General features: G+C 49.3%; 1 protein-coding gene across 1 annotated transcript; it reads right to left on the bottom strand.

The window, feature by feature from the left end:
* Positions 1-8,350: 8,350 nt before the first annotated feature.
* Positions 8,351-14,276, bottom strand: LOC135453702 (leukotriene C4 synthase-like). Its single transcript, XM_064724999.1, has 6 exons — positions 14,123-14,276; positions 11,547-11,722; positions 10,639-10,738; positions 9,577-9,647; positions 9,262-9,343; positions 8,351-8,848 (listed from the first exon to the last, which is right to left on the bottom strand). Exons 2-6 carry the CDS (start codon positions 11,602-11,604, stop codon positions 8,722-8,724), a joined length of 438 nt encoding a protein of 145 aa, XP_064581069.1. The 5' UTR covers positions 11,605-11,722; positions 14,123-14,276; the 3' UTR covers positions 8,351-8,721.
* Positions 14,277-14,315: the final 39 nt, after the last annotated feature.

Below are 14,315 nucleotides of genomic sequence, written 5' to 3'. Positions count from 1 at the left end.
CAGAAGAGCTTTGGTTAGCCAATGTATATGCTGGTTTGAAAGACAAAAATAATTAACAATTCAAATGGAATTACTGCTAACAGAGCAGCCCTTTTCCTCAGAGGCCCTGGCTGGTTAAGTGCTTTTGTACATGGGGGTGGTCTCATAGTGTGTGAGCACTAGCCCAGAGGGAGACAGGAGATAAAAATCTTCCTGAAAATATTGGTACAGTTTCTTCCTTCCAGGATTTCTTCTAGGACTCAGGCATCATGTTTACGTGGCTTTTGTTTTATGGTGTGAGCCTGACACCTGCACCTTCCCCTCCAACAGACCCAGCTGAACCCCAGTGTGTCTGTCACAGCTCACACTGCAGCTCTGGGTACATGTTTTTTTCCTGAAAGGGCTTTGTTCTACTTCAGAAGTTCACTGTTTCATTCCTGTGATGGGGAAAGGCCCAGACAGCAGGGGAGGGGAGCTGCTCTCATTTTCCCATTTGCATTCCCAGAAGGTTTTGCCCCATTTGAGTCAGCTGGGGCAGTGAGGGCTGAGCTCAGCCTGTTGGGTGTTGTGGTGCATTGGGTAGGAAATGGGCAAAGAGGTTGATGCCTTGTGAAGGCTGACCTAGAACAGAGACTAGAGAGAGTTAAAGAATAAAGTGGGTGTTTATTAGAAGGCCTCAATGGATGCAGCTTGGGCAGTACAAGAGCCCAACCAAGATGATCCCAGAAGGGTCACAAAATGGATGACCAGTCATGGAGTCTCACACTTTTATAAGTTCTGGTCCATTACCATATTGGAATTAATTGTCCAATTATATCTTTAGCTTATGAAGTCCCACCCTTCTTGTTTTTCTCTCTTCAGTGGACTGTTGTTTATGCTCTTTGGGCCTGAGATTTTGATCATTTGTCCTTGGTCCCCAGCTAGAGAAGGAATTGTTTTGTCTCCCTACTCTGCAAAGAGAGCTCACATCCCCTAATATGAAGCTCAGAACTACACAGTAAAGCAGTACAGAATCTGAAAAATATAAAAGCTAAAACCTGAGGCATTAAGGTGGGCTCCAGAGTAGAAATCTGCCAGATAGTCACAGCCCCTATGCAACATCCCAAATTCCCTACAGGTTCATGGAGAGGAGCCCCAGTCCAGTCTGCAGAGAGATACATAAAACTGAGTACACATGTGGAGTGTTAAGCTGGACCGAAGTACAGCTCTTGAAACTTGTTACCTGCACAAGAATTTTCTGTTTGATACCAGTCTCTCTTTGTGATCCTGCTTGCACTTCTTTCCAGGGCAAGAAAATAATGAAGAAAATCTGCAGCTCTTGTTTGAGGGTTCTGTAGTCATCCAAGCATATGGAGACATTTTGTGTGTCTGAGAGTAAAGCAGATGCTCACTTCTGAGTAGATTTTGGAGATATTGTTGCAATGCAAAAAAAAAATTGCTAACAATTCTTTCATGGATCAGCATTTGCCATTACAGGGAGAATTGACCAGAACTTAAATACCTGCTCTGAAGAGATGAGAGAGCTCAGTCCATCATCACTGTATATGCCTTCCCTTTCCTCCTTAGCTGTTACCCATTTCTTCTGCTGCTGCCATCACAGAGTCCATTTTTCATGTCTCAGCTACGTGCATTGCATGTTCCTCATGTTTGTATATAAGCACCTGTAATTCAGGATCTTATGATTAATCTACAAACCTGATTAACTCTCAGTAAACACTGCTGCAGCTGACTTGTTTTTCATGTGGACTCTGAAAACAGGGAATACATGGAAGTCTTATACTACTGGTGCTTTGTATGTTTCTCTGTGTGTGTGACCTCCAGTCAAAAGCCCTACCATCCAATCATAATCTTTCTGTATTCCCCATGCCTTTTGAAACAGCCTCGAGCTGTGACACTGTGATAAACAGAAGTGAAACAATGCTATTAAAAATGCATGATGTGTATTCTGCCATATTAGATAACGTGGCCTTGTTCAACACCCACTAATGCTGCCAGTTCACAGCTTTGCCAGTGCAGTCTCCCTCCCACATCTGATTTGGACAATTTAAGAGGATTTTTGGCTTCAATTCACCTTTCTTCCTTTTCACCTTTGTTTTTTACGTTTATTAATTTCTCTGAAAATGGTGGTCTGCAGCATGGACTGGATGTTGCTCATGTTTCCCAGCTTTCCTAAGCTGTAATTCACTAAGAAGCCAAACTGGAAAACAGTTGAGGAGGTTTATAAACACTGTTTTAGTGGAAAGCAGATACCCAAGTCCCTTGTTCTCTCTGAGGCCTCTGCTGCACTTTTAGAAGCTGTCACCCTTCCCTTTTGTGCCATCAGCTTCTCCACAGCTTGTGCTCACCATCCTTTGCCACTGTGACAGTGAAGAGTTCTGCTCCCTCAATGTCTGCACCCTTTTAGGGCTCAGAAAAGTTCACCAGCCTGGTTCTTCTCTGTTTGTCAGTGGAACCCAGGCCTGTCACCGTTTCAGTTTTGCAGCATTAGAATGATAGCAGTGGGCAGAGCACCTGGATTTACCTCTGGAGCTGCCCCCCTGTGAGGGCAGGGCCAGCCGGGGTGAGGTGTCTCCCACAGCGTGCTGCAGCTCTCTGCCAGTCCTGCTGCCTGAGCTCTGTGGGCATGAGTCAGCTCTGGTCCAGGAGCCATCTGGCCGAGCAGCGCCGTGCTGAGCTCATCAGGCTGCTCCCGGGAAAGGTTTCTTCACTCAGGCAGAACATTCGCAGCACCTTGGCACTTCATCCGAGTGCTGCCGGGAGAGAGGTGGGAAGTGGCCATTCACGTAGCTCCAAGGTCTGCACTTCTTCACACCCTCCCAAATGGGGAACGAGCTGTAAAGCCGTAGATACTGGACAGAAGGGTGACTCAGTCCAAGGTTGGGAGAGTGTGCTGTGGTACTCTATCAGGGCAGACAAAGTCCTGAGCTCTTGTTATCCTGGCCAACTGCATTCATGAAATGGAGCCTATTTTAGCCACTCACCCATTGCATGCTCAGAAGCAGAGACCACAGCAGCTCACTGCTTTGACCTCACTGGAATGATGATCTCTGACTTTTAGCCCTGGCAGGCAATGTTGCCTTAGTAATTTGGGTTCACTCACCTTTCTCTTGTCAACCAGCGCCACATCAAAGCAACACAGCTGATACACGTGCTCAGGCACAGTTCTTCTTTCATTCTCTCACTCCAGAAATGCTCTGTGAGTCCTCCTGAGTGCTGACCCTTTGGCTCTTCCCACATAACTTTTACCTTTAGTCCCTGAACACAGAATCTGGCATAGCATCCATTGCTGGGGGCTGGAGCTGGGCATACTCTTCCATAAGGTTCCCCAGCAGTTTTCCTTTGCAGGGAGGGCATTCACAAAGGGCCATGTTAAGCCCTGTCCATCTTATATATACTGTGGCTCTGCCCTTACCTGGGGAAAGGTGAATTCTGGGAGCTCTCTTACAAGTGGTAATTGCTGGGAGGTAGAAAACTGATGAGAATGAGGCAAATTGTAACTTTAGAGTGTGGATTTTCCTGGCCTCCCAACCTGCTAACAGACAGAGTTGCAGATATCTTTGGTTTTGCTTAGACTTTACTGCACTATCAAGTGCAGGAACAGTTTTTACTGCACTGGGTCGTGGCCTGTGGTTACTGTAAGGGAAGACTTGCCTGCAGGTGAGGAGCCTGCTCTCACTGGCCTGTCTGAAACACCCTGTGCCTGCATCCACTGCTGCATCTACACCCTGATGGTGTGGGGGTGATGTTCAAGCCAAGCACGGTGTTCTCCAGCCGCAGGTATGACACAGGCCAGCCACAGTCACGCTCTTCACCCCAGCCCATCTCAGCCTCTTGCACCCACACTCTCCAATTCCCCCTGAGCAAAGCACTCCTTCCCCTGCCCTTGCTCTGTTACACGCCCAGCAGATCTGTGTGTCCATGTGTTTGCTCAGATCAAGAGAGCTCTGGATCTCACTGCCCATACTGTTCTTCCTACTTTTGGCATTGATGGACACATAGCTCAAAATGACTGTACTGCAAAGCAGGCAACCCCCAAAATGCTGTGAACACGACAGCCAGGCCTCTGCAGACCCAGCACATAAAATGGGTCACTAGCGGGGGCATTTCACTCACACAACTCCATGTGCCCGCCTTTCTTTTTCCTTGCCATTGAAGTCATTTGCATGTAAACAAGTAAAACTAAGACAAGGGGTAACAAAGTGACGGTGAGGAACGGTGAGAGGAAAGGGAGGCGTCCTACAGTCCTGCTCTGGCGACTGCATCCTCACAGCTCCTGCCGGCTGCCTCCCCAGAGCTCTGATCCTGGTGCTGCTGCAGAAAGAAAGGCCCATTGAGAAGTCTGGCTTCAAATTAGCATTTGAATTCCCTTGTAGCCTGTTGTCAGATGGGCAGGAGGTGGGTGCTAGTCTCGGTTGCTCAGCGCTGATACACAAAGGTGGCTTTAAAAGGTCCTTATTTTTCTGAAGGCAAGAAATGCATTGCTCAGACTGTGGATACTTTTTTCTTTCTAATTTTTTTCTTTCCCTGTCCCATTCTTCTCCGTTTCACCCCTTTCCTGGGTCAGGCTGAGCCACAGATAGACACGTCTGGGTATTGTTAGCCCTGTCTGACCTACTTCTCTCCCTCCCCTCGGCCCCGTGTTATGGATGCTGGTGCTATGGAAACCTGCTTGACATGCCAGTGCCACAAAGCCGGGGCCACCAGCTGCACCCTCCTTTCCTGGCCCCAAGGGAGTTTCCCTCCCAAACAGCTTCCCAAAGAAAGTTAGCAGCCCTGCTTTCCGGGGAAATTCAAGGCTGTTCTCCATCCGTTCCACCCTGGAGCGACTGGGGTGCTCTTCCGTGGGCTTGGGGGCACCGGTGCTGTTCTTCCTCATGACAGAACACAATATTTCGGTCTGGTGGCCGCTTGTAAAGCCCACGCTGCCCGCACCAGACCGTATCCGGCACGGGCCAGCACGTCACGGATAGGGAAGTACACGTGGGTGTCCTTGAAGTTTTCAAGATAATAAGCTACAAACTTCTGCACCTTGATCCCAAAGCCTTCCAGGAACCTGGCTGGGATCCTGGGAACGCGGCGGTGGCAGCTCCTGCATCCCGGCGGCGCCTGCGGCGGGTGGCAGCGGCTGTGTGCGGGGCAGGGCTCTGCACTTCCACCGTCACAGGCGTGTAACCCGCCCCGCCGGGAACACAGCCTTGTTTACAAGTTCAGCCTCTGTACCTCTTGTGATAAAATAGTTCTCGCTGGTTCTGCGGGTTTCCTTTGCTCTCTGCTGGCCCCCCATCCTGCTGCCTGCTTATCCGGGGAGCCTGTGACACTATCAGAGCGGATTTGCTTCCAAACACCGCACGCCAACCGCTTTTTCTCCCCGCTACTGGCAATAAACTGGTAGCCGTAAGGGGAGGAAGCAGGAAGGAGCTCTGGACTCCCCAGAGCGCTTTGCTTTATGTCTGTCGTGAGCGTCCTCAGGAGATTCCTGCGAGGCTCCAGGACTGCCCTACCCAATACCTTAAAGCCAGAGCCTGGCCCAGCACGGATCAAATTGGAAGCAGGCAGATCCGTGGATGAGTGTCAGAGGCCGTGGCTGTGCCGGCTGCTCGGTGAGCGCCGCCCCGGGCACCTCTCGGGGTGCAGCCAGCGGGGCAGGGGCACAGGCGGCGGGCCCGGGGCCCTCGGTGGTCGCTGCCCTCGGACACCCCCGGGCCCCGCTGCCCCCGGGCCCGCCCTCGCTCAGCCGCGGGCCGCCAGCGCCCTCTCCCGACGCCGGGGAGAAGCGGCGGGGCCGGGGCGGCCGGAGCGGGCACAAACCCCGGGAGGAACGGGGACACGAGTCCCGACGGGAGCGGGGCTGACGGCCTGGGCCTGGCCCCCATGGCGGGGGCAGCGGTGGGACCCTCCCTCCCTCTCAGCGCTGCACCGGAGCCCACGGGATAGCAGCAATGCCGCTGGCGGCTGGATCACCTTTAATCTGGGGCTCACGGGGTGGGTTTCACACCTGAGGGATGCACGGTGACCCGGGGTGGAGGTGCAGCCCCCCAGCACACCCTGTGCCAGCCCAGCGGGTCCTCAGCACTTCTGCAGCAGGATCAGGCGGGCACATTGGTGCCGTACAGCACCATCACAGCGTGCTGGGCAGCAGCATCATGAATTGAGTAAATCCCAAAATCATTGACTGTTTGAACCATCGATCAGTGTAAAGTGGTTTTCTTTGACTGATGAAGCAGCAGAGCAATGACAGCAGCCCTGGTGGAGGGGAGCATCTTCCCTTCTGCTCAGGGCACCTGAAATGGCCCCTCTGGCAGTGGTTTGAAGGACTGATGATGTGCCCGTCAGATATTCTGTGGCAGAACTGGTGGCAGTTCTGCCACATATCTGGTGACAGGACTGGCAGCCACCAAGGCCAGAGCCTGACTGCACCGTGCCAGGATTTTTAATGGTCTTCTGTGCATCCAAGGGGAGAAGCCAGCTACAATCTCACTGCTGAATCATTAATTTCCCTCCTCTGAGTCATCCTGCGGCCCTGTCAAACACAGAGAGGACACAGGCGGGGCTGAGGTGGGCAGTGCAGGTTGATACAGTGGGTTTAGAAACCTGGATGTAGGATAAAAGACAGAGATTGTGTCTGCAGAACCAAGGAGCACCCGCTTTGACTAACCCCAGAAAGCAGAGTTTTGATTTGGAGTCAGGACCTGTACCAGCAGCTGGGGCTGGTCCTTCTGCATTAACTCTCTGGGAGGTGACTGGTTATACTGGTAAAAGGGTGAGGACTGGGGAACATCTTCAGGAGATGGTAGGACCTGTTAATGCAAAGGCCAAGTGAAATTTCACTGTGAAATCTGTTCCTCCCTGACCATGCTAAGGCACAACCAGGGTTAAACTATGCTCAGACTTTTCTGAAATGTGTCACCAAAGATGCCAGGAGAAAAAGTTATTGTTTATCTTGCTGTGACACCTGAGGATTTTGGTGAGGATGGGGCCCTGCTACACTGAAAACTTTGCAGAGACAAGTGTTGTACAGTTACTTTTGTTTGGCTTTAAGCCTTACCCTGCAGCATTTGCCAGTTTCAATGCAGCAGCATGACTCCAAGGCAGGAGAGCTTGAAAGGGAAATCAACTCGATGCTTTGTTGAAGAAGCCAATTTAAAATGCATGGAAGGAAAAGAAACAATGTGATAAATTAATCATTTCCTCCAAAAAGCCCCTCTCTTTTGTTCTTACAGTCCAGATATGCCTACTGCTGGGAAAAGGAGGGGAGAGCAGTGGGCTTTACAATGTGGTTGGACTGGCATCATGCTCATGCAATTATTTTCACTCTCTGGGTTTGCTGTGAATTCCCCCATGAAGACACACGGAGCACTGCTGGCATTTCCTGTGGCACAACATGAAGGCACTGTGGCAAAAAGCATCTGTACTGTGCATACTGGACTCATGAAAATCCAGCTCCTTCTGATGCAGGAGGGACCTGAGCGCTGGGTAAACCACTTTTTGTGCTGAGTGGCTCAGTACCCTATCCATGAGGTCAACATCTCCAAAATTCAGCTTCTCCCTCCTCAGAGCTCTCCTCCCATGGCACACAGGGTTGCAGGCTTTGTTGGATTGCATGTCAGGGAAACAAAGGCAGCCACCTTGCACTCACACACTCATGTTTCTGTTCTGTGCTAGCTGCAGACTCACAAAGAGACACCCAGCACAGCAAGTTCAGTGACCTTTTATTTGTGCCTGTTGTCACCGGGCTGAGTTCAAAGTGGCACACGCAGCAGTGGTGATGAGTTTGCTCAGTCTGACTTACAGCAGTGGCTGGTAACCTGCATGAGGGCATCAACAGACTTTTGCACAACATGTGGGTGGCTACTCCAGTTTATCCCTCACCTCTTTTGTTATGTCTCAGCCCACATCTGGTTCCAAACAAATGCCTTTCTTAGGTGTGGGCCTTGGAAAACTGGCATGAATCTGTGTTCTGTGCCTGGGCTGAGGGCAGAGCCACTGGATAATGGGGAACATGTGGCACTTCCCTTTGGCAGCTCACTGGGAAACTCAGACTGAGAAGAGTTTCTTTTATATGTCCTTGTTTGGGGTTGTTGTTTCCGCATCAGACAGGATGGAGCCACCAGATGTGGAGCACTTGGCACACCAAATGCCATGGGGGAAAAACATCTTCTAAACAGCTCAGCAGCTCCTGCCAGTGCTGGACAGTGAGGAAGGAGGTGTTAAAAGCTCGGGTGAGGGTGGATTTCTCATTGAGGGCTGTAGAGCTGTATCCAGTGTGTTAAGGCAGACTGGAGGGAGCAGGACTTGAAGATGAGGACAGTGGTGTATAGTATTCACAGAGAAAGCCCCGATGAAGGGAGGAATGATGAGGAGGACTCCATCTTATCAGAAGGCTAATTAATTACTTTATTATACTATATTACACTATGTTACATTACATCTAAACTGAATCTGCCAAGCACTCAACTGCACACAATTGCAGCATCTCATGACTGTCAGCTGACAGTCCCAACACACACACACACACTTGGCCCTGATAGGCCAAGGAAGCAAAACACCATCACTTTGGGTAATCAGTCTCCATATTGCATTCTACTTTTGCACAAACACAGGCACAGCAAATGAGATAAGAATTGTTTTTCCTTTCTCTGAGGCTCAGAGAATGTGAAAACCAGAAATATTCTTGAGAAGTCGTGCCTTGCTTTTCTCTGTGAGGAGAAATGTGGGTACAGTGCTGAAGCACAGAGGAGTGGGTCATGCTGTGAGAAGCTGGAGGACGTTCAGCCCCACATAGTGAGAGAGGAAGAAATGCAGGATGCCCAGGGCTGACACTGCAATGAGAATCCAGAGAACTCCAGCGCTGAAGTATATCGGGGCAAGTCTGGTGGGAGAGAGGCAGCTGCTGACACCGAGCTTCCCGCCTGGGAACGGCCCCTTCCTCCCTGCAGAGGTGGGTGGAAAGGCAGCCCCTGGCTGTCCCCTGGCCCCTGCATGGGGTCCCAAGCCCAGCTTCCTCCTCAAGGGAGCAAACACACACACCCAAAAGGGCTTGGGGCAGCCCCAGCCTTGCTCAGTATCTGTGCTGCTGCCCCAGCCCTGAGTCCATGTTCACATTATGCCTCAGACACAAGGCTGAGTCATGCAGGAGCCCCAGAGACCCCAAGAGTCTTGAGCTTTCCCAAAGAACATTATGTTTCCGAAAACAACCCCCCAGGGGTTACTGTGCAGTCCCCTGAGGGCTGCTGTGTGTGTGAGTGTGTAAGAGTGTGCAAGAGTGTGTGTGAGTGTCTTTACCTTTCTGAGGATGATGCCTTGTATCCCATGAAGTAGCAGTAGCGGGCATAGAGATAGAGCAGACCCAAGGCTGCAGCCAGACCTGTGTTTAGGAGAGATCACAGTGACATCTCCAAAGGCTTTTCAGAGCTACTTGGAACCAAGGAGTTAGCCCAAATTGAAGGAATAGAGACTCTGTGTCGTCTGGCTGTACCCTCCCATCAGAGACAAAATTACTGCTTAATTTGTTGTTCAGAAGTTGAGCGGGACCTGAGGACAGAGGCACCACACAGGGGAACAGATCCAGTGGCAAGCCAGGTACTGGGATATTCTCACCTTGATGGAAGAAGAGTCCAGCCTGCCACAGAAGTGCCAGGAAGATGGGAAAATACTCAGAGGAGTTCACCCTGGCAGGAAAGAGAAAGGTCATAAACTAGGGAAAGGAAGGAAGCTCTTCCTCTTTTGCTTCCCCTAGCAGTTTCCAGACACTGGAGGCTTTTGCTTTTTAGGACTAGTGTTGTCATAAAAAGCCTCCAGACTCCAGTTCCCATCCCAGCTTTATTCACAGAAATTAAACAATGGAAAGAAGGTCTCCAGGTTACAAGAAATAAAGTAAAAGATTCCCAGGTCAGACTGTGCACAGAAAGGCTCCATGAACCCTTCCCATTGCTGCTTCCCAAGTGCTGCAGCTCAAACCCTGCTGTCCATGCCCCAAAGCTCCAGGCTGTAGGGAAGGTCTGTCCCTCAAGTACACAAGGCCAGAACATCCTGGGCTTTGTGCAGGAGTTGGAGGGAGCACATAACTCTTGGGATTGTTTGTATGCCATGCCCTCTCCTCCCAAAGGCACAGTAGCACCAAAAGATGCTGGATGAAGCTGAGTCTAGGCTAGTGAAGGAGCAAAGAAGGGGATGGCTGAGGGGATCCAACTCAAGCTACTCAGTTGATTTTTTCCCAGTGGTCAGCTACAACAATATGAAAGCTCCTCCCTCCCCACTGCAGCCCTAGCACAGAAATCACAGCAGAGATGCTGGGTTATCCTCATCCCAGCACCAGCTGAGATCTCTCTGGGAACTTGTCCTTCCCAGTGGGTGAGTGTCAGAGCAGGGCTGAAGCTGCCTGAGGTTTGGATAAAACCAATCTAAGTCTCAGGCACCAAGGGTTATGTCTTTATGAGCCCTTCACTGTACAGCAGAGATTCCTGTGTGGTTTCTATCAGCAGTGGCTGGTTTAGGACTCAAGAGCCAACCCAATTCTGATGCTGATTCTTCAACACATTGCTTAACCTGGTAAGGGAGGTAATTGCTTAATTACAGTTCCAGGAAAAGAATAGCAAAGCAGGGGAAAGGCAGTGCCATTACGTGAGATCTGACAAACATCAAGTAAGAGGAGTTTCTTACTGTGCTCGAAAGATCCTTTCAAATTCAGGAGGGCCTGAGATCTTTGGAGGTGAAATGCCAAACAATCTCCTAGCATAGATCACCTGGAGGAAGAAGTAGGCTGCAGCAAAAGAGAGAAAAGTAGCAGTGGTCAGTCCTGGGCATGGTCAGTCCTATGGCTGGGCATGCTGGAGTCAGGAGCTGGCCAGAGGCTGAGGAAAAAGATCTGCAGTCTCCTCCTAACCCCACACCTCCAGACAGCAGAGAAAGTTAGAATAAAATCCCAGATACCTTTTAGACAAGGAAAAGGAATGACCCAGACCAATAGTGAAGCAAGTAATGTACTACCAGTGTTATCTGCTTTCTTGTATGACCAGCAGATGGTAAAATTATTACACAGTTCAGATGCACTTTATTACCAACAATTTCAAGGCTTTTTCATTCTTTTAATTTTTTCCTGTTCTAAATTCTGATATCTGTGTAGGGATGGAACTGATGCCACAGATAAGCCAGCCAGATACTGAATTAAATTGGCATGCAATGTGGACCCGTGGCTGGGAGATGTTCCATGTGGCCACCACAGCCCATACTTCCACCTTTTCATGCAGCAGAGCTTTTTGTATGCTCACATCTACATGCACTTCAGGAGCTGCTGCAAGCCCAAAGAGGTAAATTCTACATGTTTGCAGAGGGAAAGTTCTACCAAAAAGATTCTGAATGGAGGGGGTAGGTCAGTTCAGAGAAAGGGCTTCTGCACTCATTTGATTGAATGCTCTCCAGAACCCAAACAAGATATCAGTTCCCTGCCTGAAAAGCAGTGAAGTGCCAGTGCAACAGGAGACATTAAATACAAAAGCAAAAGAAAATCAGTGGAGTTACAGTAGATTGATCCAGCCAGTACTTGAGCACACACATCCAATGGTCCCTACCTTGCTCCAGGACTCCCAGGACTGTCACGGCAGCCAGCCAATGAATCCGATCCAACATACTGACTTCTCCAGAACCTAGAAAATCTTATTTCTTGGTGAGAAGTTCCCCTGGCCAGGTTCAGTCCTTGCTGATGTGGCAGTTTACAATGGTATCTGGCAGCCTGTGTTTGTTCTAACTGAACAAAGCAAAGATTTAGTCGGTGGTATTGACACTCAGAGCAGCCTGGTGCCCGTTATCACACGCGCTATGGAAATGGAAATCAGTGGAGACAGGTTTAATGGAGTATTTCCTTTCCTGCCCCACCCTCTTCCAGGAACAGAGTTAAGAGGAAGTGGAAAAGCCAGTAGACTGACAAACGTGAGAGATAAGGGAACTGGAGCTGAATGGATGGACAAAAGTCTATAGCCCACTAATTCACTCCCCCCAGGGCATCTGCTTTAGGCCAGGGCACATCCCCTCTGCTGATGTTGCAGGAGAAACCAAAGCTCTGCTTGGGCTGTTGTGTAACACCAGATCACAGGCAGCATTCCAAGGTACATATCCCTGTGTACGTAATCCTACCTAGGCTCTGGTAGCATGTGCTGGGCACAGTGAATGACTTATGGCCACAACACTGAGACCCTCCATGAAAAACACTCTGAGAGGGTAAGAGAGGATGTGATAAAGTATTAAAGCTCTCCAGAGCTGTCCTACACACTGATATTTTATCTGGGGATGGGTCCTGCAGAATGACAGGACACCAAGCGTGTTTCAGAGGCAGCTCTCATCCCAGAAAGGCTGGGAGATGTGCATTTAAGGCTTCTGATGAATCCTCAGTGCAATCAATTCTCACCACAAACACCAGAGTGAGCTCTTTGTGGGGAAAAACCTACAGAATTCATCAGGACATAGCAAAAAGAAAATTACATTTTCACCTGTGAGAAGAGACCCATTTGTCTAGTTCCCATCTAACAGCACAATAGCTGGCACAGACAGGATCTGCTGGGACCACCAGCTTTGTTTCCTTCCTCTCTCTTCATTCAATGAATTCTCCCATCAGACCAGGGCAAAAGGAAAGCAGGTTAAGACAAAGTGATCATTGAACACCACTGTTATAGAAAGTTATATTAAAGCAGCTTACAGAAATTACATTGTACACCTGATGTCTTTGATAGGCTTTCTAAGAAGCAATATGCTGGTTCTGGTTTTCTGCCTCTCTATAAGCTATAAAGGCACCCAAAATGGCTATAACAATGTCCCAGCTTGGTGTTTTTCAAAATATCAAATACACACCCCATTGTTTTTCAAACACCAGCTCTAAGACTAATTCCTTTATTTCAGAACGGAACCTTTTTCATTGCAGTGACTGTTTAGAAATATGAGGAACATTTTGTCTATTTAGTTGTCAAAGAAATTAGGAGCTCCACTGTGTCCCCTCAAGAAGGGCAGAGGTCTTGCAGTGCTTAATGATGTTTGATTTCCCTTTGCTCCTGTCTGATAACAGCCTGCTAGCTACAGAAAATAAAGAAAACAACTGAGCAGAAAGGATTTGAGCTTACACCTCCATCAGATGACAGTGCACTGTGAGCTGTATCAACAGTGTCAAATGTGTGCCATGGAATCTGGGCCAGGAGGAGCTGCACTGGCTGCCACAGAGCATTCCTGCTCTCCAGATCATCACTAAACACAAAATACTTCTAGCATCATTTTCTGTCATCATCTAGCATGATCTAAATATAATAAAGGCCAACAGAAACATGAATGAATAAACAAGCACAGATGTCTCCCCCCTCCTCCTCCCTCCTCCATAAGCATAATTTTTCAAGCTGTTTTTAAATTTCTGAAGAGCACAACCTTTTTTTGTCCCTGTTTGTCACCATCACAACTCCCTTTATTTTCCATTCTCTCTCAGTGCTTACCAGGAACAGGCACAAGTACCCCAGTCCCAGACCCAAATGCTCTGGGTGACAGACTTGTCATGGGTGACAGCCTCTGCACCCATGGACCACAGCATATTGTGATACCTCATCCTCCAAGGTGACACAGATGAGTTCCCTTCTAGGCAAAGACAAGTCCTGCAGTCCCAGGTGCACCTCAGGGGGGATTTGCTGAGCAGGAGCTACTGAAATGCTGCACCCCTCTCCCACTCCCTGGCTCTGCACTCCAGGGTATGCTGTGTTAATGTGGCCCCAGTCAGAGGGCACAGACCAAAGTCCTCACACCTCCCAGTGAGTCAGCACTGCAGGTGTTTCTCTGTGCCCAAGCTTGCTTTTGCCACCTCTTCCTGCAGCCAATAATCCTTTCTGCCTCCTAATTTTCACTGTGGGGATACACTCTTAGCTGGACTGCAACACCAATAGGGATTAAAATTAATCTTGGGAAGAAAAATGATCAACACAATGCCTTGGAGGAGTTTTTAAGCATCCATAGGGTTTACAGCACCTATTACTTGCCCGGAGCAGCAGGGCAAGGAGAAGCCAGCAGTGCTGAATCCAGCACTGTTACATGCAGTAACATCCCCTGGAAATTTCAGGTACAACAGCTCAAGAGCTTTCTGTCAGTGGAAGGGAGAACATTTTGCAGATGAGCAACTTACCCTTCAGTTGTGAAGCATGGAGGTGCCTCGTTCTTCCAATCCTATTGCACAAATATGGAAATATTTTCTAATGCAGGTCGTCCTTGTGCTTCCTTTCCTTCCGAATCCTTTTGCAGCCACTATGTACATCCAAACCCATGACTGTGGGACTGCTTGTGAGAACAGTTACTGTCTTTGTAACAACCACAAAGAA

Source organism: Zonotrichia leucophrys, chromosome 13 (genome assembly GCF_028769735.1).
Source record: "Zonotrichia leucophrys gambelii isolate GWCS_2022_RI chromosome 13, RI_Zleu_2.0, whole genome shotgun sequence".
Lineage (NCBI taxonomy): Eukaryota > Metazoa > Chordata > Aves > Passeriformes > Passerellidae > Zonotrichia > Zonotrichia leucophrys.
The sequence above is the reverse complement of the archived record's forward strand: the minus strand, read 5'-3'. Positions and strand labels throughout refer to the sequence as shown.

Excerpts from the sequence above, each read along its gene's own strand:
- LOC135453702 (XM_064724999.1), bottom strand. The coding sequence starts at position 11,604 with ATGTTGGATCGGATTCATTGGCTGGCTGCCGTGACAGTCCTGGGAGTC. Across the intron at positions 9,648-10,638 it reads GAAAGGATCTTTCGAGCACA|GGTGAACTCCTCTGAGTATT; the intron begins GTAAGAAACTCC and ends CTTTCCTGCCAG. Across the intron at positions 9,344-9,576 it reads TGGACTCTTCTTCCATCAAG|GTCTGGCTGCAGCCTTGGGT; the intron begins GTGAGAATATCC and ends TCCTAAACACAG.